General features: G+C 40.9%; 1 protein-coding gene across 1 annotated transcript; it reads left to right on the top strand.

Moving 5' to 3' along the window:
• The first annotated feature begins 18,316 nt into the window (after nucleotides 1–18,316).
• Nucleotides 18,317–19,428, top strand: LOC112616391 (formin-like protein 14). Its single transcript, XM_025373352.1, has one exon. The coding sequence runs from the start codon at nucleotides 18,723–18,725 to the stop codon at nucleotides 19,359–19,361; it is 639 nt and encodes a 212-aa protein (XP_025229137.1). The 5' UTR covers nucleotides 18,317–18,722; the 3' UTR covers nucleotides 19,362–19,428.
• The last annotated feature ends 2,605 nt before the right edge of the window (nucleotides 19,429–22,033 follow it).

The raw sequence follows: 22,033 nt of genomic DNA, 5'->3' as shown, positions 1-22,033 counted from the left end.
TAATTGACTCAGCTTCACATGGCTGTGGAGGCCTCAGGAAACTCACAATCATGATGGAAAGCAAAGAAGAAGCAAGCATGTTTTACATGGCAGGCGGCAAGAGAGTGAAGAAAGCAAAGGGGGAAGAGCACCTTATAAAACCATCAGATCTCCTCAGAACTCATTCAGTATTATGAAACAGCATGGGGGCAACTGCCTTCATCATCCAATCACCTCCTACCAGGTCTCTCCCTCAATATCTGGGAATTGCAATTCAAGATGAGATTTAGGTGAGAACACAAAACCTAACCATATCAATGCCATTCTGTGTGTGCATATGTGTGTGTGTGTGTGTGTGTGTGTGTGTGTGTGTGTGTTTTGAAACAGAGTTTCACTCTTGTTGCCCAGGCTGGAGGGCAATGGCATGATCTCAGCTCACTGCAACCTCCGCCTCCCAGGTTCAAGGTATTCTCCTGTCCTCAGCCTCCCAAGTAGCTGGTATTACAGGGATGCACCACCATGCCCGGCTAGTTTTGTATTTTTAGTAGAGACAGGGTTTTTCCATGTTGCCCAGGCTAGTCTTAAACTCCTAACCTCAGGTGATCCACCTGCCTTGGCCTCCCAAAGTGCTGGGATAACAGGCATGAGCCACTGCGCCCAGCCAATATCATTTTTTAAATTGTTGCATAGTATTCCATGGGGGTATATATATCACATTTTCTTTATGCAGTCTGTCACTGATGGGCATTTGAATAGATTCCACGTCTTTTCTATTGTGAATAGTGCTGCAATGAACATACGCATCTTTATAATAGAATGATTTACATTCCTTTTGGTATATCAGCAGTAGTGGGATTGCTGTGTGAAATTGGATTTCTGTCTTTAGTCCTTCAAAGAATTGACATAGCCTTCCACAATGGTTGAACTAATGTACATTCCCACCAACAGTGTATAAGCATTCCTTTCTCTCCACAACTTCACCAGCATCTATTATTTTATGACTTTAATAATAGCCATTCTGACTAGTGTGAGTTGGTAACTCATTGTGATTTTCATTTACATTTATCTGATGATCAATGATGTTGAGTTTTTTTCATATGCTTATTGGCTGCATATATGTCTCCTTTTGAGAAGTGTCCATTCATGTCCTTTGCTCACTTTTTTATGGGGCTGTTTTTTCTTATAAATTTGTTTAAGTTCCTTCTAGATGTTGGATATCAGACCTTTGTCAGATGTGTAGTTTGCAAAAATTTTCTCCCATTCTGTAAGTTGTCTGTGTAATCTGCTGATAGTTTCTTTTGTTGTGCAGAAGCTCTTTAGTTTAATTAAATCCAACTTGTCAATTTTTGCTTTTGTTGCAATTGCCTTTTGCATCTTCATCATGATATAATTGCCTATTACTTAGTTCAGAATGGTATTGCTTAGGTTGTCTTCCAGGGATTTCATAGGTTTGGATTTTACATTTAAGTCTTTAATCTACCTTGAGTTAATTTGTGTGTGTGGTCTAAGGAAGGGGTCCAACTTATATCTTCTGCATATAGCTAACCAGTTATCCCAGGACCATTTATTGAATAGGGAGTCTTTTCCCCATTGTTGTTTTGTCAGCTTTGTTGAAGATAAGATGGTCATAGATGTGTGGTCTTATTTCTGGGCTTTCTCTTCTATTTCATTGGTCTATGTGCCAAATTTTTGTACGACTACCATGCTGTTTGGGTTACTGTAGCCATGTAGTATAGTTTGAAGTTGAATAATATGATGTTTCCAGCTTTATTCTTTTTGCTTAGGATTGCCTTGGCTATTCAGGCTACTTTTTGGTTTCACATAAATTTTAAAATAGTTCATTATAGTTCTGTGAAGAATGTCATTGATATAATAGTTGGATAGAAATAGCATTGAACCTGTAAAATGCTTTGGACAGTATAACCATTTTAATACTGTTGATTCTTCCTATCCATAAGCATTGGATGTTTTTCCATTTGTTTGTTTCTTCTCTGATTTCTTTGAGCAATATTTTGTAATTCTACTTTTAGAGATCTTACACTTCCCTGGTTATCTGTACTGCTAGGTATTTTATTCTTTTGTGGCAATTGTGAATGGAACTGCCTGTCTGATTTGGCTCTCAGTTTGGCTTTTGTTGGTGTCTAGGAATGCTAGTGATTTTTGTATATTGATTTTGCATCCTGCAACTTTACTGAAGTTGTTTATCACCTGGAGGAACTTTTGTGCACAGACCATGTTTTTTTGTAAATATAGAATCATGTCATCTGCAAACAGGGAGAGTTTGACTTTCTCTCTTCCTATTTGGATGTACTTTATTTATTTCTCTTGCCTGATTCTACTGTCTAGAACTTCCAATACTATATTGAATAGAAGTGGTGAGAGAGGGCATCATCAGAAGTGCCAGTTTTCAAGTGCCGAGACCAGCTCGGTTGGGGACACTCTAACCCAGCGGCGCTAGAGGAATTAAAGACACACACACAGAAATAAAGAGGTGTGAAGTGGGAAATCAGGTGTCTCACAGCCTTCAGAGCTGAGAGCCCCAAACAGAGATTTACCCACATATTTAGTAACAGCAAACCAGTCATTAGCATTGTTTCTATAGATATTAAATTAACTAAAAGTATTCCTTATGGGAAAAGAAGGGATGGGCCGAATTAAAGGAATAGGTTGGGCCAGTTAACTGCAGCAGGAACATGCCCTTAAAGACACAGATTGCTCATGCTTTTGTTTGTGGCTTAAGAATGTCTTTAAGCGGTTTTCCACCCTGGGCCGGCCAGGTGTTCCTTGCCCTCATTCCCGTAAACCCCCAACCTTCCAGTTTGGGTGTTAGGGCCATTATGAACATGTTACAGTGCTGCAGAGATTTTGCTTATGGCCAGTCAGTTTATGGCCAGATTTGGGGGGACTTGCTCCCAACATGTCTCCCTTCTTTGATTTGCAAAGAAATAAAAGCAAGGGCAGCTTTCTCACAGTGAGCTACTTCTCGCAGGAATCGGAATCCTCATCTGCAGACTGTACAAAGACAAACAACATAGATTAAAAGCACCATGATCCTTGAAATCACAGAGCTTCCAAGTGTTTTTATCCATTTTAATGGGTTACTAGCTTCTAATTTGTCTGCAGCTCCTTTAAGCACTCCAGTTCCTGACATTAAAGTCAGGTGTGCCTGGGATGCTTTAAATATTTGTTCTTTTAATTTTGCTGTATCCAAAAACAAGTTTGTAGAGTGTCCTTCTAGATGCTTTTTTATTCTTTCCCAAATTTTGATCTTATTAAGAGCATTTAATAGTTTCCACAAATCCTTATGTTTAGCTCCTAGAGTGGGCCATATCATTTGAGGTTGAGGTGCCACTATACCGCCATGGTTCCAGATAATAGGAACTTTTGTTGTACTTCTTATCATTTCTACTATCTGACTGTTTTGTTCAGATCATCTGAACATAGTACAGCCCTGGCACGCAGACTGAGAGGTGCAATTCAAGCTAAACATCCCCTTAGGGGACCAATTAATAATGATTCCATGGGAATCATTGTGCAGCACCTCTGCCTGTCCTGTAAAGCAATCTTCCTAAACAAGTATGTTCATTTTTTCTAACTGGGTTCAATCCTGTTTACAAAATAGGTTTTTAAGTGCGGTATGTTGGGCATCGCTGGATAATAGCTTTAGCTTCTTTCCAGGTAATGCTGTATCTGCGTTTGAGACCAGAGGCATTAGTATGGTTTAAATTGTGAAGAGGTGTATGAGCCCTAATGTGAGTGATGTAAAAAGGGTACATTCTACTCCTAACTGCTGTTTGCAATTGGGTAAATGAAGTCATCAGTTGTTCATCTGTATAAAATCGTAACTGAGCATTTTCAATTAACTGTGTGGAATGAACCACGTATGAAGAATCAGAAATCACATTAATAGGCATATCAAAAGCAGTTAATACCTCAATTACAGGTACAAGCTCCGCTTTTTGAGTTGAAATATAGGACATCTGGAAAACTTTACTTTTTGAGCCAGAATAAGAAGCTTTACCATTACTAGACCCCTCTGTAAAAACATTCGCACCACCTTCAATTGGTTTAAATTTAGTTATTTTAGGGAGAATCCAATTAGTTAATTTCAAAAATCGAAACAACTTTGTTTTAGGAAAATGATTATTGAGAATACCCACAAAGTCAGCTAAATGGATTTGCCAAGTAAGACTATTTATAAAAGCTTGCTATATTTGTGCCTTTGTGAGAGGGACAATATTTTTCCAGGATCATATCCATGTAATTTAACAATCTGTGTTCTCCCAATCACTATCATAGTAGCAATATGATCTAAATAAGGAGTTAGAGTCTATGAATTAGTATGTGGAAGAAAAAGTCACTCTACTAAGTCCTGTTCTTGGACAATAACACCAGTAGGTGAATGCTGAGTTGAAAAGATTAGCAAATCTAGAGTCTTCTCTGGATCTATTCTATTTATCTGAGCTTTATGGATTTGCTTCTCAATCAGTTGTAACTGTGCCTCCGCCTCCTTTGTTAATTCCCAAGGGCTAGTGAGACTAGGATTTCCTCTAAGGATAGAAAACAGATTACTCATGGCATAGGTAGGAATGCCTAGAGCAGGTCGTATCCAATTAATATCCCCTAGTAATTTTTGAAAATCATTTAATGTTTTTAATTCATCCCTATGTATGGTTACTTTCTGTGGCACATTGGTAGTGTCATTTACTAAGGTCCCCAAGTAGGAGTAAAGAGTAAGTAATCTGGAGCTATAATTAAACCAGCATGAGAAATTGAATTTTGCAAGTGACCATAACATTGGAATAATATTTCTCGAGTGGAAACAGCACAAGGTGTATTATAATAAGGTTACACTGTGAAAAATTTTTATGAGTAGGTTCAATTGCTTGCCCCACATACGTCTGACAAATAGTCGGACTGTTTAACATGCCCTGTGGCAATGCCTTGTGGCAACACTATGCAATGATAATGCTTAGCAGGCTGCAGGTTGTTTACTGCAGGAATTGTAAATGCAAACCCTTCACAGTCTTGCTCAGCTAAAGGGATAGTAAAGAAACAGTCTTTTAAATCTATGACTATTAAAGGCCAATTTTTTGAATTATAGCAGGAGAAGGCAATCCTGGCTGTAATGCTCCCATAGGTTGCATAACTGAATTGATGACTCTTAAGTCAGTTAACATTCTCCGTTTACCTGATTTTTTCTTAATTACGAAAACTGGAGAATTCCAAGGAGAAAATGTTGGAGCTATGTGCCCATTTTCTAATTGTTCAGCAACTAATTTCTCAAAGCCTCCAGTTTCTCTTTACTTAGCGGCCATTGTTCTATCCAAATTGGCTTACCTGTTAACCATTTTAAAGGTATAGGTTCTGGAGGCTTAATAATGGCCGCCATCAAAAATTATTTCTTAATCTTTGGTGGGAACTTTGTATTTCCACTTGTTCTGGAATTAGAACTTGTGCTCCCCATTGTTGTAATAAATCTCTTCCCCATAAATTTGTAGGTACTGAAGTTATAATTGATTGAATAGTCCCAGGTTGTCCGTTGGGCGCCTCACAATGCAAAATATAACTATTTTGATATACTTCAGCGGTTTTACCAACTCCAGCTATATTCAATTGAGGAGGTTGAATTGGCCATGTAGATGGCCAGTGCTGTAGAGAAATGATTGAAATGTCCGCTCCTGTATCTACCAAACCTTTAAATTTCTTTCCTTGAATAGTTATTTCACAGGTAGGACGTTTATCAGTAATTTGATTTACCCAATAAGCTGCTTTGCCTTGTTGATTTGTGCTTCCAAATCCTCCTGTTCGTTTAATTTCACTTTTTCCCACTCTCACATATGGTACAATCAGGAGCTGTGCTATGCGCTCTCCTCGTTCTGCTTTCCAGGGAACAGAGGTAGATATAACAATTTGAATTTCCCCGTTGTAATCTGAATCAATGACTCCTGTATGTATCTGTATGCCTTTTAAACCTAAACTAGACCTTCCTAAAATTAATCCTATTGTCCCTGCTGGCAAGGGTCCACAGACTCCTGTTGGGACCTTTTGCAGGGGTTCCCCAGGCAGAAGACTCACAGCTTTTGTGAAGCATAAATCTACTGTGGCACTAGCAGCTGTGGCAGGGGGCAGACATTGTACAGGGATGAGGGAATGGCCTGAGCTGGAAATGCCCTGGTTTAGAATGGGGCTCAGGACAGTCCCCTCATGGCATTTCCCAAAATTGGGTTCCCATCTTTATCAAACTTAGAGTGACACTGACTAGCCCAGTGTTTTCCTTTTTTACATTTTGGACATATTTCAGGCTCAACAGTTTTCTGTTTTCCCCTATCTGGTGACCTGACTCAATGATTTATTCTACATTCTTTCTTAGTATGACCATGCTTCCCACAGTTAAAACAAGCTCCAGGAAATGGAGTATTTCCTTTATCCAGTCTTAGTCCTGCCATTGCCTGTGCCAACAAGGTTGCTTTATGCAGATTACCTCCGATACCATCACAGACCTTGATATAATCAACTAAATGTGCTTTCCCTCTGATAGGTCACAGAGCAGCGTGACAATCAGGATTAGCATTGTCGAAAGCTAATAACTGCAACACTATATCCTGAGCAGCTGAATCTGCAATCATCTTTTTAAGAGACTCCTGTAACCAAGCTATAAAATCAACATATTGTTCTCCGTGTCCCCGTTTTTTAGCACTAAAGGAAGAGTATTGTTCTCTACCTGAAGTCATTTTTTCCCAAGCTCTAATGCACACTCCTCTAAGCTGTTATATGGTATCATCCTGCATGACCAGTGTGCATATAAACCAGCCCAGCTGCCAACCCCCAAAAGTTGGTCTGCAGTTACATTAATTTGAGTTTGGGCCTGGGCATTGCAAGCAGCCTAAATGGAAGCTTCATCTGCCCATCAAGTTTTAAATTGTAAGAACTGAGCAGGATTTAGACAAGCTCAAGTAAGAGCATCCCAGTCAGTAGGAATCATCTGACTGGAAATAGTAACTTTCTTTAACAGTCCCATTACAAAAGGAGAACCTGGTCCATACTGATTTATTACTTGTTTTAATTCTTTGAGTAATTTAAAAGGAAAAGGCTCAAATGTAGCTATAATATGTCCCTCTTGATCTGGGAGGTGTATTCTAACAGGGAACTGCCAAGCCTCTAAATCACCCTCTCATCTAGCTTGCTGAATTCCTGCCTGAATAGAACTAAGAGCGGTCACTCAAGGTGCTGCTCGAACAGTCACTGGGGCAACTACTGTTTGCCTAGTGTCCTCTGAAAAAGAAAGATCGGGGGGGGGTCATTTTCTTCAGAATAATAAGGAAGGGGTGCAGAAGGGTAGTGGTGAACCTCTTTCTCCTTTGCCGCTTTAGCTTCAGCTGGCAAATAAACATGCTCTGTAACCTCTTCTGTTACTTCGCTATAGTCTTGTTCCTCTTCATTATCAGTGTGAAAAAGTTCCAAGGTGAAATGAACCAGACCCCACACTTGTCCCACTGTAACCCTGATGCTTCTGAGCTCCCCTTCTTACTCACCATGGGGATTGCTTTAAGAGTACGTGGGTGTCCCCCAGCTAGTTTTCTGTTCCAACTGTCGTGCTGGTGACCCTTTGACTGGATTTGAACCCCCATGAATGGATGCCACTTGCTGAGACCAGCTCGGTTGGGGAGACCTTAACCCAGCAGTGCTAGAGGAATTAAAGACACACACACAGAAATATAGAGGTGTGAAGTGGGAAATCAGGGGTCTTACAGCCTTCGGAGCTGAGAGTCCCGAACAGAAATTTATCTACATATTTAGTAACAGCAAACCAGTCATTAGCATTGCTTCTATAGATGTTAAATTAACTAAAAGTATCCCTTATGGGAAACGAATGGATGGGCCGAATTAAAGGAATAGGTTGGGCTAGTTAACTGCAGCAGGAACATGCCCTTCAAGACACAGATCACTCATGCTTTTGTTTGTGACTTAAGAATGCCTTTAAGTGGTTTTCTGCTCTGGGCAGGTCAGGTGTTCCTTGCCCTTATTCCTGTAAACCCACAACCTTCCAGCGTGGGCATTAGGGCCATTTTGAACATGTTACAGTGCTGCAGAGATTTTGTTTATGGCCAATTTTGAGGCCAGTTTATGGCTGGATTTGGGGGGGCTTGCTCTCAACATCAAGGGGAATGCTTCCAGCCTTTGCCCATTTAGTATAATGTTGGTTGTGAGTTTTTTACATATGGCTCTTATTATTTTGAGGTATATTCCTTCAATACTTACTTTTTTGAGAGTTTTTAACATGCAGCACTGTTCAACTTTATCAAAAGTCTTTTCTGCATTTATTGAGATAATTATGTGGTTTTTGTCTTTACTTCTGTTAATGTGATGAATCACATTTATAGATTTGCCTATATTGAACCATCATTGCATCTTGACGATGAAGCCTACTTAATCATTTCAGGTTAACTTTTTGATATGCTGCTGGATTTGATTGGCAAGTATTTTGCTAAGGTTTTTTGTATTGTGATTCATCAAGAATACTGACCTGAAGTTTTCTTTTTTTGTTGTGCCTCTGCCAGGTTTTTGTATCGAGATTATTCAGGGAGGAGACTCTCTGCTTCAATTTTTTGGAATAGTTTATGTAGGAATGGTACCAGCTGTTCTTTGTATATCTGGAGGAATTCGGCATGAGTGCATCATGTCCCGTTTGTTTTGGTTCATAGACTATTTATTACCGATACAATGTCAGAGCTCATTATGGGTCTGTTTAGGAAATCAATTTCTTTCTGGCTCACTCTTGGGAAGATGTATGTTTCCAAGAATTTATCCTTTTCTCTAGGTTTTCTAGCTTGTGTGCATAGTAGTGTTTTTAGTGGTTTCTGATGGTTGTTTTTTTTTTTTTTTTTTCTGTGGGGTCAGTGGTAACATTCTTTTCAGCATTTCTAATTGTGTTTATTAGTATCTTCTCTCTTTTCTTCATTAGTCTAGGTAGCAGCCTATTTAATTAATTTTTTTGGAAAAAAACCTCCCGGATTCATCAATCTTTTGAATGATTTTTCATGTCTGAATTTCCTTCAGTTCAGCTCTGATTTTTATTTCTCATCTTCTGCTAGCTTTATGATTGATTTGTTCTTGCTGCTTTAATTCTGTCAGTTGTAAAGTTAGGTTGTTAACTTGAGGTCTTTCTAAGTTTTTGACGTGGGCATTTAGTGCTATAATTTTTTTTTTTTTTTTTTTTTTTTTTTTTTTTTTTTTGAGAGGGAGTTTTGCTCTTGTTGCCCAGGCTGGAGTGCAATGGTGCAATCTTGGCTCACTGCAACCTCTGCCTCCCAGGTTCAAGCGATTCTCCTGCTTCAGCCTCCCAAGTAGCTGGAACTACAGGCACACACCACCACGCCTGGCTAATGTTTGTATTTTTACCTCCTGACTTCAAGTGATCTGCCCACCTCTGCCTCCCAAAATGCTGGGATAACAAGCATGAGCCATCATATCTAGCCTGACTTTTCCTCTTAACACTGCCTCAGCTGTATCTCAGAGATTCTGGAATGTTGTACCTTAGTTTTCATTAGTTTTACAGAACTTCTTGATGTCTGTCTTAATTTCATAATTTACCCAAAAGTCATTCAGGTGAATGTTGTTTAATTTCCATATAATCGCATGATCTTAGTCAATTTATGAAAATTGACTTCTATTTATATTGGGCTGTGACCAAAAGTGTGTTTGGTGTGATTTTGGTTATTTTGCATTTGTTGAGCATTGTTTTATGTCTAATTATGTGGTCAATGTTGGAGTATGTGCCATATGGCAATGAGAAGAATGTATATTCTGTTGTTTGGATGTGCAGAATTCTATAAAGGTCTAAAATCCAATTGGTCCAATGTTGAGATTAGGCTCAAAATATCTTTAATAATTTTCTTCTGCTTGGTGATCTTTTCAGTACTGTCAGTGGAGTGTTGAAGTCTCTCACTATTATTGTATTGGAGTCTATGTATCTTTGTAGATCTCTAAGAACTTGATTAGTGAATCTGGGTGCTCCTGTATTGGGTGCATATATATCTAGGATAGGTAGGTGTTATTGTTTAATTGAACCCTTTTTCATTAGGTAATGTCCTTCTTTGTCTCTTTTGATCTCTGTTGGCTTGAAATCTCTTCTGTCTGAAATTAGAATTGCAACCCATGCCTTTTTGCTTTCCATTAATTGGTAGATTTTCCTCCATGCTTTTATTTTGAGCCCATGATTGTCATTATGTGTGAGATGGGTCTCTCAAAGACAATATACCATTGAGTCTTGCTTTTGTTATCCAGCTTGCCACTGTATGCCTTTTAAGTGAGGCATTTAGCCCATTTACATTCAAGGTTACTTTGATATGTGTGGATTTGATCCTGTCATTGTGATGTTAGCTGATTATAATGTTGGCTTGTTTGTGTAGTTGCTTTACAGTGACACTGGTCTGTGTGTTAGTATGTTTTTGTATTAGCTTGCAGCAGTCTTTCCTTTTGATATTCAGTGCTCCTTTCAATATCTCTTTCAAGGCAGGTCTGGCGGTAAGAAATTTCCTCAACATTTGCTTATCTTAAAGGATCTTATTTTTTCTTCACTTAGGAAGTTTATTTTGGCTGGATATAAAATTATTGGTTGAAGATTTTTTTTTCCCTAAGAATGTTGAATATAGGCCCCCAATCTCTTCTGGCTTGTAGGGTTTTAGCTAAGAGGTGTGCCGTTAGCCTGATGGTGTTCCTTTTGTAATTAACCTACCCTTTCTCTCCAGCTGCCTTTAACATTCTTTCTTTTTTGACCTTATGAAATGGACAATTATGTGTCTTGAGGATGATCTTCTTGTGTAGAATCTTGCAGGAGTGCTCTGTATTTCCTAAATTTGACTATTGGCCTCTCTAGCAAAGTTGGGGAACTTTTCACGGATGATATCCTGAAATACATTTCCCAAGTTGTGTGCTTTCTCCGCCTCCATTTCAGGGATGCCAATGATTTGTAGATTTGGTCTCTTCACATAATCTCATACTTTTCAGAGGTTTTGTCCATTCCTTTTTATACTTTGTTCTTTATTTTTGTCTGTGTTATTTCAGAGAACCAGCTCTGAAATTATTTCCTTATCTTGGTTTATTCTGCTGTTAATACCTGTGACTGCATTGTGAAATTCTTGTATTGTGTAATTCAGCTCTGTCAGATCTGTTAGGTTTATTATTTGTTTTGTTTTTTTAACTGGCTATTTCGACCTTCAGTTCCAGTATTACTTTATTGTGATTCTTACTTTCCTTGGATTGGGTTTTGCCAATCAAAGATCTTGATGATCTTTCTTTCTATCCATATTCTGAATTCCAGCCAGTTCAGCCTGGTTAAGAACTCTTGTTTGAGAACTGGTGCAGTTGTTTGGATGACATAAGACACTCTGGCCATTCGAGTTACCAGATTTTTTGTGTCGTTTTTTTCTCATCTATATGTGGGTATTCCATTAATTGCACTGTAGATTGAGTACACTCAATAGACTTCTTTTCTGGATGTTTTCACCAGGCCAAGGCATTGTGTAGGGTCTTTACTTGAAGCTTACTTCTCATCTCTGGTTTTAGATGGGTGTGTATTAGTGAAATATTTTTGGTGTTCGCTCTATGCTGTGTGATCCAGCAGGTGGCACTTAGGCTTATTGGTCAGTTGGTAGACTCTTGAATGGCTGTGTTGCTTCCTTATGTGCCCACACAGTTGCAGCTCTGTTCCCTTTCAATGCTCTGAAAGTGTGAGTTCATCTCCTGTTTGAGTGCTGGCTATAGATCTTGACTTGGCACTCCTGGGCTACCCACTGCAGCTCTGGGGAAATTTCATTGTTTATGTTTCTTCTCCAACTTGGAGGCAGCAGAGGAAGGGATCTAGTAGTCACTGTGGCCAAGGGTCACTTATTTGTCTCCTGAGGGCTCCACCCCAGAGAGATGCAGATCAGCAATTGCTCAGTGCAATCATCCCAGGATGGAGAATCCATGCTGTGGGCCCAAGCCAAGGGTTCCCTGTCTGATGTGTGTGGGATCCATGGGAGATGGACTGGCCTCTTTATGGGTCAGCTGCAGCTTCTTGGAGGCACTTAGGGTCTTTGCTCCTTTGTTAGTCTGACGATGTCAAGGACAGCTCCACTGCAGAGGCAGTGGCAGAGAGGCCTTCAGTTGCTCCTGGAGGCTCTGCACAGGGAGTTACCAAGTTGCTACTGTCTCGATAGTTCTGGTGGAGGATGGCTGGAATCCGAAGCCTGGAGCACCTGCCTGGTGAGGAGATATGGGAATGGATACCCACATAATAGTGTGACCACTTGTCCATAGGGCTGCTGTGGTATGCTTGGGGCCCACTCTAGTCCCTAGTTGCCTTGGATTTTCCAACACCTAGAGGTATCAGCCATGATGTCTATAAAACAGCAAAGTTGCCAACCTGCCCCTCCCTCTGGAAGCTTCATCTCAAGGAGTTACGGGCCTATTTCCAGCCAAAAGGCATCTGTAGAAGGTGTCTGGAGACTCCGGTTTGGCGGTCCCATTCAGTGAAGAGGAACTGTATCAAGGACATGCTTAAAAAATCAACCTGGCCATGTTTTGGTAGAGCAGTTGTGCTGTGGTAGGGGTCCACTTTAGCCCCTTGTTGCCTCAGACACTCCAAAGCCTGAAGGTTGAAATGGCCAAGTGGCCCAAACAGCAAAGATGGTGACCTGCCCCTCCCTTTAAGAGCTCTGTCCCAGGGAGTTTACAAATCTCTGTTGGCCAAAGAACATGAACAGGCGTGGTTGGAAGCCCAGTTTGGGAGGTCTCACCCAGTGAGTAGGAACGGGAACAGGGACCCACTTAAAGTAGTCTGGCCATGTTTTGGTAGGGCAGTTGTGCTGTGCTGGGAGATCCTTTCCGTCCCAGTCGGCTCAGACTCTCCAATGCCCAAAGGCTGAAACAGCTAAGTTGATCAAACAGCAAAGATGGTAGCCCACCCCTTCTTTGGGAGCACTGTCCCAGGAAGAATTCAACTCTCTGTTGGCTGGAGAACACCAGTGGAGGTGGCTGGAGCTCCTGGTTGGGAGGTCCCACCCAGTGAAGAGAAGTGGGATAAGCAACCTGCTTAAGGAAGTAGTCTGTCTGAAGGCTCTACTTTCACAGCACCTCATAAGATAAGACCCACTGGCTTGCTTAAAGAAGTAATCTGGCTATGTTTTGGTAGAACATCTGTGCTGTGCTGAGGGATCCCTTCCACCCCTGGTCAGCTCAGACTCTCCAAAGCCTGAAGGCTGGATCAGCTAAGTTGCCAAAACAGCAAAGATGGTGGCCCACCCCTCCCTCTATGAGCACTGACCAAGGTGGGGATTCAAATCTCTGTCAGCTGCAGAACATGGTGGGGGTGGCTAGAGGCTCCAGTTGGGAGGTCCTGCCCAGTGAGGAAGAATGGAATCAGGCACCTGCTTAAAGAAGTCTGGACATGCTTTGGTAGAGCAACTGTGCTGTGCTGAGGGATCCTTTATGCTCCCTGGTTGGCTTGGACTCTCCATAGCCTGAAGGGTGGAATGGCTAAGGTGCCCAAACAGCAAAGATGGTGGCCCACCCTTCCCCGCTAGGAAGTTCCTTCTTAGGGAGGTACAATGCCACTACCAGTGGCTGGCTGGAATTCCATGCCAGTGGGTCTTACCTTATGAAGTGCCGTGGAAGTAGAGCCTTCAAGCTGTCACTGCTCAGCCCTCTGGTTTCAGCCTCTTTCCTAGGGGTATGTATGGGGGTCTACCCTCCTATTTTGCTGGAGCTGCAGCTACTTTTGCCAGAAATCCCTAGTATCTAAGGTTCCAGGGTTTCCACGCATGCCTGAGCAGCTGCTCTGCCAAGACTCCACATGGTTCTGTGTGTCAGACTGAAGGCCTTAGTGGAGTGAGTTCACAAGGCTATCTCCTGACCCAAGGGTTGCAAAGATCCATGGGATAAGCACAGTGTTTCACTGTGGCACATTCACTCACTGCTTACCCAGGCAGGGAAGTTCTCCTGGCTCTGCGTTGCTCCTGGGTGCATCACTGTCCTGTCTTGCTTTTCTTCATTCTTTGTGGGTCAAGTTGTTTCACTGATTAGCTCCAATGTGAGTACCTAAAGGTTTCAGTTGAAGATGTTGTATTTACTCACCCCTTTCATTCCTCTCCTTGAGAGCCATGCACGCTAGCTGCTTCTAGTCGGCCATCTTGGTCACTCTCTCCATATACAAATGTTAACTCAAAATGGATCCCAGACAAAAATTTAAAACCTAAAAGTATAAAACTCCTAAAACAAAATATAGGAGAAACTTTGTGACCTTAGGTTAAGCAAAGATTTAATAGGTAAGATACCAAAATCCCAATCCACAAAAGAAAATATCAACAAATTGGGACTTCTTCAAAATAAAATGTTCTGTTCTTTGAATGATAATGTTAAGAGAATGAAAAGACAAGCAACAGAAGAGGAAAAAATATTTGCAAGTCATATGTATGATAATGGACTTGCATTCATGATAAAGAACTCTCGAAATTGAATAATTAAAAAATAGTCCCAAAAATCTTTTTGACACAACAACCTCATTAACCTTATATTGATTTTTTATTATTTTTGTGATAGAAACCAAAGACAACTCTGTAATTGTGTCAACTCCTGTTAAGGGCAAAGAGAGGAAAATCAGCCATGGGAGATTAAAGAATCAGTTGCTGAGCTTCTATTTGTCTTAGATAACTAGACGGCACATTTTAGCTACACAGGGTGATGAAAAGTGAAAAACAGTTAATAGTTAATAATTTATTCCACCCCACACATTTTAAGTGAAATGCTAAAGTTTTGGCCAGGCGCGGTGGCTCATGCTTATAATTCCAGCTACTCGTGAGGCTGAGGCAGGGGAATCGCTTAAACCTGGGAGGCGGAGGTTGCAGTGAGCCGAGATTGTGCCACTGCACTCTAGCCTGGGTGACAGAGCAAGACCCTGTCTCAAAGAAAAAAAAAAAAAGTTAAAGTGGCTTTGAACTGTCGTTGAGGGCTTGTCAAATGAAGAAAAATGCAATGTATTCTCACTATATTGCTTTTTATTTTTATTGTGTTATAACATGTTGTGGCCTGTAATGTTTCTGACTTAAATCTTAGGTTAGGTGGAGAAATTTTATATCAATGACTGTGTACAAGTTATATCATTCCTTTTTTTTTTTTTTTTTTTTTTTACAGAGTCTTGCTCTGTCGCTGAGGCTGGAGTGCAATGGCATAATCTTGGCTCACGGCAACCTCTCCCTCCCAGGTTCAAGTGATTCTCCTGCCTCAGCCTCCCAAGTAGCTGGGACTATAGGCACATGCCACCACACCTGGCTAATGTTTGTATTTTTAGTAGAGATGGGGTTTCACCATGTTGGCCAGGCTGGTCTCAAACTCCTGACCTCAGGAGACCTGGCCACGTCGGCCTCCCAAAGTACTGGGATTACAGGCGAGAGCCACTGCAACCAGCCATCATTCATCTTGAATGAATGCATGCACTTATCCAGAAAGTACTGAGTACCTAATATATACTGGGCAGTAAGAGACAAAAATGATCAAGGCCAATCTTCACATCAAAGAGCTATCAGACTGGTTAAGAGGATGAACATTTAAAAAGATAGTGACAATGCAGTATAATACATGCTGTATTAAAGACACACAAAAGATTCTGCGTAGCCTAACAGAGAGAAGTTTAATTCTCCCTGGGGATGACTTAATTGGGCAGCCCTGAAATTTAGAATTTACCCTTTAGGTGATGGATGGCTATTGAAAGCTTTAAGTATGGATTATGATAGGAATTAATTTATGCTTTAGGGAGATAATTCTACATGGCAGTGTTGAAGGTGGATTTGAGAGTGGCAAGATTAGCAGCACAGATACTTATTAAAAGTATATTATTGTAGTCTGGTGATAAATGATTACATCCTAAATTAAGACAGCCACACTGAAGATGAAGTGCAGGTGAATGTAAAAGGTATATTCCACAGGATTTTACCACAGAACAGATGTGGGGATCATGACTACACTTTTTCCCAACAGAGAACTTACACAAGATTACATGATCCTTATTCCCAACTCAATCAAAAAGGTTGATGTTAATGGCATCTGGTCTTGCAAAATAATTTTCAAGTCTCATCACAATGGAAAAAGAAAACTCTGGAAGCTTACTATATAACATTTTGTAATAATATGCTTCCTAAATAAATAACTAGCCCTGGTTTTCTTTTCGAATTTTCTTACAAAATGCTATTTTAATTGAAGACTTTAAAATTTGATATTTCATAATCAGTAGAGTAAACAGATAACCGACAGAATGGAAGAAAATATCTGCACACTAAGTATCCAACAAAGGACTACTATCCAGAATCTACAAGTTACTCAAATCACCAAGAAAACAATAATAATCACATTACAAAGTGGGCAAAGGACATGAATAGACATTTCTCAAAAGAAGATATACAAGGCCGGGCACGGTGGCTCATGCCTGTAATCCCAAGAGGCTGAGGCAGGAGAACTGGTGGAACCCGGGAGGTGGAGGTTGCAGTGAGCGGAGATCGCTCCACTGCACTCCAGCCTGGGGACAGTGTGAGACTTTGTCTCAAAACAAAACCAAAAAACAAACAAAAAAAAAGATATACAAATGGCCAATAAACATATAAAAAGAGGTTCAACATCACTAATCATCAGGGATATGCAAATTAAAACCACAGTGAGATATCACCCTACCCCAGCCAGAATGGCCATTATTTAACAAGTCAAAAACAATAGTTTTTGGCATGGATGTGGAGAGAAGGGAACCCTTAAGCACTGCTAGTAGAAATGTAAATTAGTACAACCTCTATGGAAACCATTATGGAGATTCCTTAAAGAACTGAAAGTAGATCTATTCAATCCAACAATCACACTACTGGGTATCTACTCAAAGGAAAATAAGTCACATCAAAAAGATACCTGCACTTGCATATTTATTCCACCATAATTTGCAATTACAAAGATGTGGAATAATCCTAAGTGCCCATCAATTAATCAGTGGATAAGGAAAATGTGGCCTATATACAGCATGGAATACTATCAGCCATTAAAAGGAATGAAATAATGCAACTTGCAGCAACTTGGATAGAGCTGTAGACCACTATTCTAAGTGCCGTAACACAGGATTGGAAAAGCAAAAACGATATGTTCTCACTCATAAGTGGGAGCTAAGATATGAATATGCAAAGATATACAGAGTGATATAATAAACTTTCAAGGTTCAAAAGTGGGAATATGAGAGAGGGCCCAGTGATAAAAAAAAAAAAAACTACACATCAGGTACAACGTATATTACTCAGGTGATGGATGCACTAAAATCTCAGAATTCACTACTATATAATTCTTCCACGCAACAAAATACCACTTGTACACCAAAGCTATTGAAATAAAAAATATAAACTAAAGCCACTAAAAATATAATATGAAATACTAGCACACATGAAGTTGCAGAGACTGTTTTTAATTGATCTCTACCCCTTGTTATTCTCATTGGTCTCCCAGGAAGAATAAACTGTCGCACAAGAAAAATAAATAAACAAAAATAAAATTTGATATTTCACTACAGTAACAGCAATAACTCATTTGTTCAGAAGCACACAAACCCTGTTCTTCTGCAGTCATATATAACACAACAGACTGGGGAAAGTTCCTTTCAATTAGTTTGACACTTTAACCTACTATTAGAAGATCCACTCTTCTATATCTACATTCTCATCTCTGTAAAGTACTGTCAAATAATTATCTTGCCTTCACAAGTTAGTTGAATAGGTATGTTAGTTAACTAATTTTGCAGCAAGAGATTTTCGTAACTGAAGGATATCCAGTATCTTATAAATGAAACTATGACCTAGTTTATATAATATAATTTCTTACCAAAATTTAAGAACTCCTCATTGAATTATTACTTAATTCATGGAAAGGAACTGATACGGCTGACAGGCCAACCTATTTTGAAGGTACTTATTTGGCTTTACATTCCCACATATAAGTAAGTGAAGGTTTCATGTGAATCAGTATTAGTACTGGAAAGCCTCAAGAATGAGACATTCTGTTCTGCAGTTATGCTTGTTATTGGAACCATTATTTAAAAAAAAAAAAAAAAGATCATTTTTATAAACAACAACTGAAGTGTTTATATATGCCACATGGACTACTGGTTTCCTTTCTTCCCTCCCTCCCTTTCTTCTTATTGTCAGGAGTTCCTCAACAACTGAAGTGGTTTTAGCTCCAAATTGAATTTTTTGAAGGCCTTAAATCTTCATAAAAAAATAAATTTACCAAAAGATTATCAAAAGTTACTTTAAAAAGTATTATATTGATAGTAAATCTACTAAAGTTATTTGTAAAAGAGAATGTCTCTGGAAATACACAAGTGGTGAGAGAAGGGAGGGGAGGAGAAGGCCTCTGAGGTAAACCGTGAAGGAAAGGTGACTGTGGGTAATGGGCAGAGAGGCATTCACTGAACTGCTCCTATTTCTTCAGGTCACTCTGGGCGAAGGGCAGTGCCTGGGGTCCTACTTGCCCGCCCAGGCACAGGCACGGAGTGAGACCGTCCTGCCCCGCCCCTCCCCCCAACCTTTCACCTTCCTTTCCAGCCCCACCCCGCTCCCGTGGACCCAGCCCTTGGCAACGTTGCGCAGCGCGTCAGTCAGCGTCAGAGGGCGTGGGGTGGCTAGAGGCCCCCGTGGCCTCTGATCTCACAGAGCGGATCCGCGCGGGTGTCCAGCGCCCCGATGTGGGCAGTAGGGGCTAGCCGCTGGGGCAGGCTGCCCCCAGCAAGAGGAGCGGCAGCTCCAAACCACAGAATCTCCAACACTGGAAAGCGTGGCCTCGGTCACCCTAAGCCACAGGTATCCTGCCGATCATCGCTTGTGGTGGAGCGCCCGGCGCCAATCGTGGTCAGTCCGCCTCTACGCCACCGTCCGATTCCCCCGGCGCCCCCGCCGACCCCGGAGCCGGCCCTCAGCCCCTTCGTCAGCCGAGGCATACCCTTGCTGCCCATCCCAGCCAGGGATCACCACCGCTGCCCTCTACCAAGCGTCGGGCCGGGTACCGAGGACTGCCCGCCAAGTTTTGCGGACTATGGCCCTAAAGCTCATCCACAAGGAGTTCCTCCACCTGGCCGGCGACTCCTAGCCCCACTGTTCAGCAGGGCCAGTGTGGGACGATATGCTCCACTGGCAGGCCACCGAAACGAGGCCCAAAGACCCCTCCTACCTGGGAGGGGTCTTCTTCCTGAGAATCCAGTTTCCCTCCGACTGCCTATTCAAACCACCCAAGATCAAATTTACCAACGGAATTTACCATCAACATCAACGGAAATACAGGATAGGAGGAAGTATGGCAGAATAACTAGAGACTGGACTCAGTAGTGTACCATGTAATTTCAAAATATAATTCCATCGCCTTAATAATAAAGATGCAGAAAGTGACAGTTCACTTAATTGGCTGTTTTGATTACTTTCTATGAAGGGGAGTCTCCTCATTCTTCTACGCTTTTCTTAGCACGCAATGAGTGGAGGGCATAGAAGTGGTGGGGTTCTGGGGGGTGGGGACATGGGCGTGCACGGTTGGTGGAGGGTGTGGCCGAGTGGGAAGTCAGGGTGTGTGGAGAGTGTAAGACAAACAGGTCGGTTTTCATTTAGTTTTGACAAAAAGATTTATTTATTGATTTAGGATTGTAAAACAATGCAAGAACAACGGGGTGGGGGGTGGCTTTAAGATTGAGAACAGTTCCACTGACTAGTGGGAATTTTATTTATTTATTTATTTATTTAAGACAGGAGTCTCGCCCTGTCGCCCAGGCTGGAGTGCAAGGGCATGATCTTGGCTCACTGCAACCTCCACCTCCCGAGATCAAATGATTCTCCTGCTTCAGCCTCCGGAGTAGCTGGAATTACATGCGTGAGTCACCATGCCCAGCTAATTTTTGTGTTTTTAGTAGAGACGGGGTTTCACCATGTTGGCCAGGCTGCTCTTGGAACTCCTGACCTCGTGATCTGCCCACCTCAGTCTTCCAAAGTGCTAGGATTACAGGCGTGAGCCACCGCCTCCCGCCGGGAAAATTTTTAGTGCGCAGTCTGTTTTGAACTGACATCGGTTGGGAAAAGCAAGATGAAGATTAATAAAGCTCGTATTCATTTTATTCTGAAGAACTATTCATCCATCCTCTACTTTGAGATTCAGATTTAACTGGCCCAAAATGAAATCAATTAGTTGTTACAATAAAAAATGTGTTTTGTTCCCAGTTTCCGACAGCTCCCACACCTTCATCTCCCACCTTTTTGCCCACTCTTCCTCTCTCCCAGGCCCAGGGTTGGGTTGTCTGTGACTTCTCAGGCCATACCTACTAGTTCTTACTTCTCATGTTTTCTCGAGAACCATGTAAGGTCTGAGATTCTACCCAGCCTGCAGCTACAAGTTAGCTTGTCACAGTTTGGTGGAGGCTGGCGAAATGACAGAGAGTCCTGGGTTAGAGGCAGGAGTCATACACAGCACAGCAGGCAGTGTGAGCTTCACTGACATCAGTTTCCCTTGCTCCCTCAAGTCCCAAGGAGGAGAGGTGGATCAGACCAGGTGAGTGCTGCACACATAGTGGGTTTGGGTCACAGCTAAGAGAACTTAAATTTAGGAACCCCCAGTCTTTGAAAGGGGACTACTAGCAAGCCTGCCCACCCTTTGCCTAGAGAGAGATGTTCTTATTAAGCTGATCAGGAAACAGGCAATTCTACCCTCTCCCCTGGGGGGGTTTCTAACTTCCAAGACTGTTATATACAAGTATATGTCAATAAAAATATTTGAAAAAGAAAAAAAAATACTTTCAATATGAAACTGAGTTTTCAATAATCCCCTTTTATTCACTTAAACACAATTTTTGCGTTTCTTTTTAGTTTTTGTTTACATTCTTACAAGGAAAATCAACTATTAAATAAAGATTAGTATATCTGTAAGAAAATTTATATTTTTCTAAATATAAAAAAAAAAAATTTGAAATGATAGTCCAGGACAAATGTTGTCACAAGGTGACTAGAATTATCATGAAGAATTGCACCCTGACAGTTTTAACTGGACTATCTGGTTGTACAGGTAAAAATTAATTTTATGAAAATACTTGTGTGTAAGGAAAAGCCCAATTCCTCCATTAGAACTTGTATATTCAGGGATGGCCAATAAGTGTAATAAGCAGATTACTACCATCATCACATTTAATACATTTTGTAATTTAATCAATTACTTCATCTAATCTTAGTAGGCTAAAAAAGTTTTAATTTTCTGAAAGTAAGTTTATTCCTTAACACTTCAAATAAAAGAGAACAAGAACTACTCAGCAGGAAAAATATGTGATTAATGTCTTACTGCTTTCATGCATGTTTAAAATAATTTATTTGGATGCTGACAATGTTATTGACATTACATTTTCAATACATGCCAAATTTTCTCTTACCTGGAGCACAGAAGAAAAAGAGATGTAGAGAAACTTCTTTAGGCCTGGCGCAGTTGCTCATGCCTCTAATCCCAGGACATTGGGAGGTCAAGGAGGGCAGATTGCTTGAGCTCAGGAGTTCAAGACCAGTTTTGGCAACATGGCAAAACCCCATCTCTACAAAAAACCAATTAAAAAAAAAAAAAGCCAGACATAATGGCGTGCACCTGTGGTCTCAGCTACTTGGGAGACTGAGGTGGGACGATCCCTCGAGCCGGGGGGGGGGGGGGGGGGGGGGGGGGGGGGGTTGAGGCTGCAGTGAGCTGTGATTGAGTTACTGCAATTCAGCCTGGGTGTCAGAGTAAGATCCTGTTTCAAAAAAAAAAAAAAAAGTCTTTGCATTTAAATTTGTTAATTTGTAAATTACACTAAATCTCACTTGAGAAAATTTTGTTTCTAAATGAGACTTTATAAACTCTTTTTTGAAGTGTAAAAGTTAACTTTAGTTTATTACCTGTGATCTACTCTTTTTAAAGGGCAGATGGAGGGATGAAGGCAATACTGTCTAATAAAACTTTCTGCAATGACGGAAACATCCTATATCTACACAATCCAAATACA

Source organism: Theropithecus gelada, chromosome X (assembly GCF_003255815.1).
Source record: "Theropithecus gelada isolate Dixy chromosome X, Tgel_1.0, whole genome shotgun sequence".
In the NCBI taxonomy this organism is placed as follows: Eukaryota; Metazoa; Chordata; class Mammalia; order Primates; family Cercopithecidae; genus Theropithecus; species Theropithecus gelada.
The sequence above is the reverse complement of the archived record's forward strand: the minus strand, read 5'-3'. Positions and strand labels throughout refer to the sequence as shown.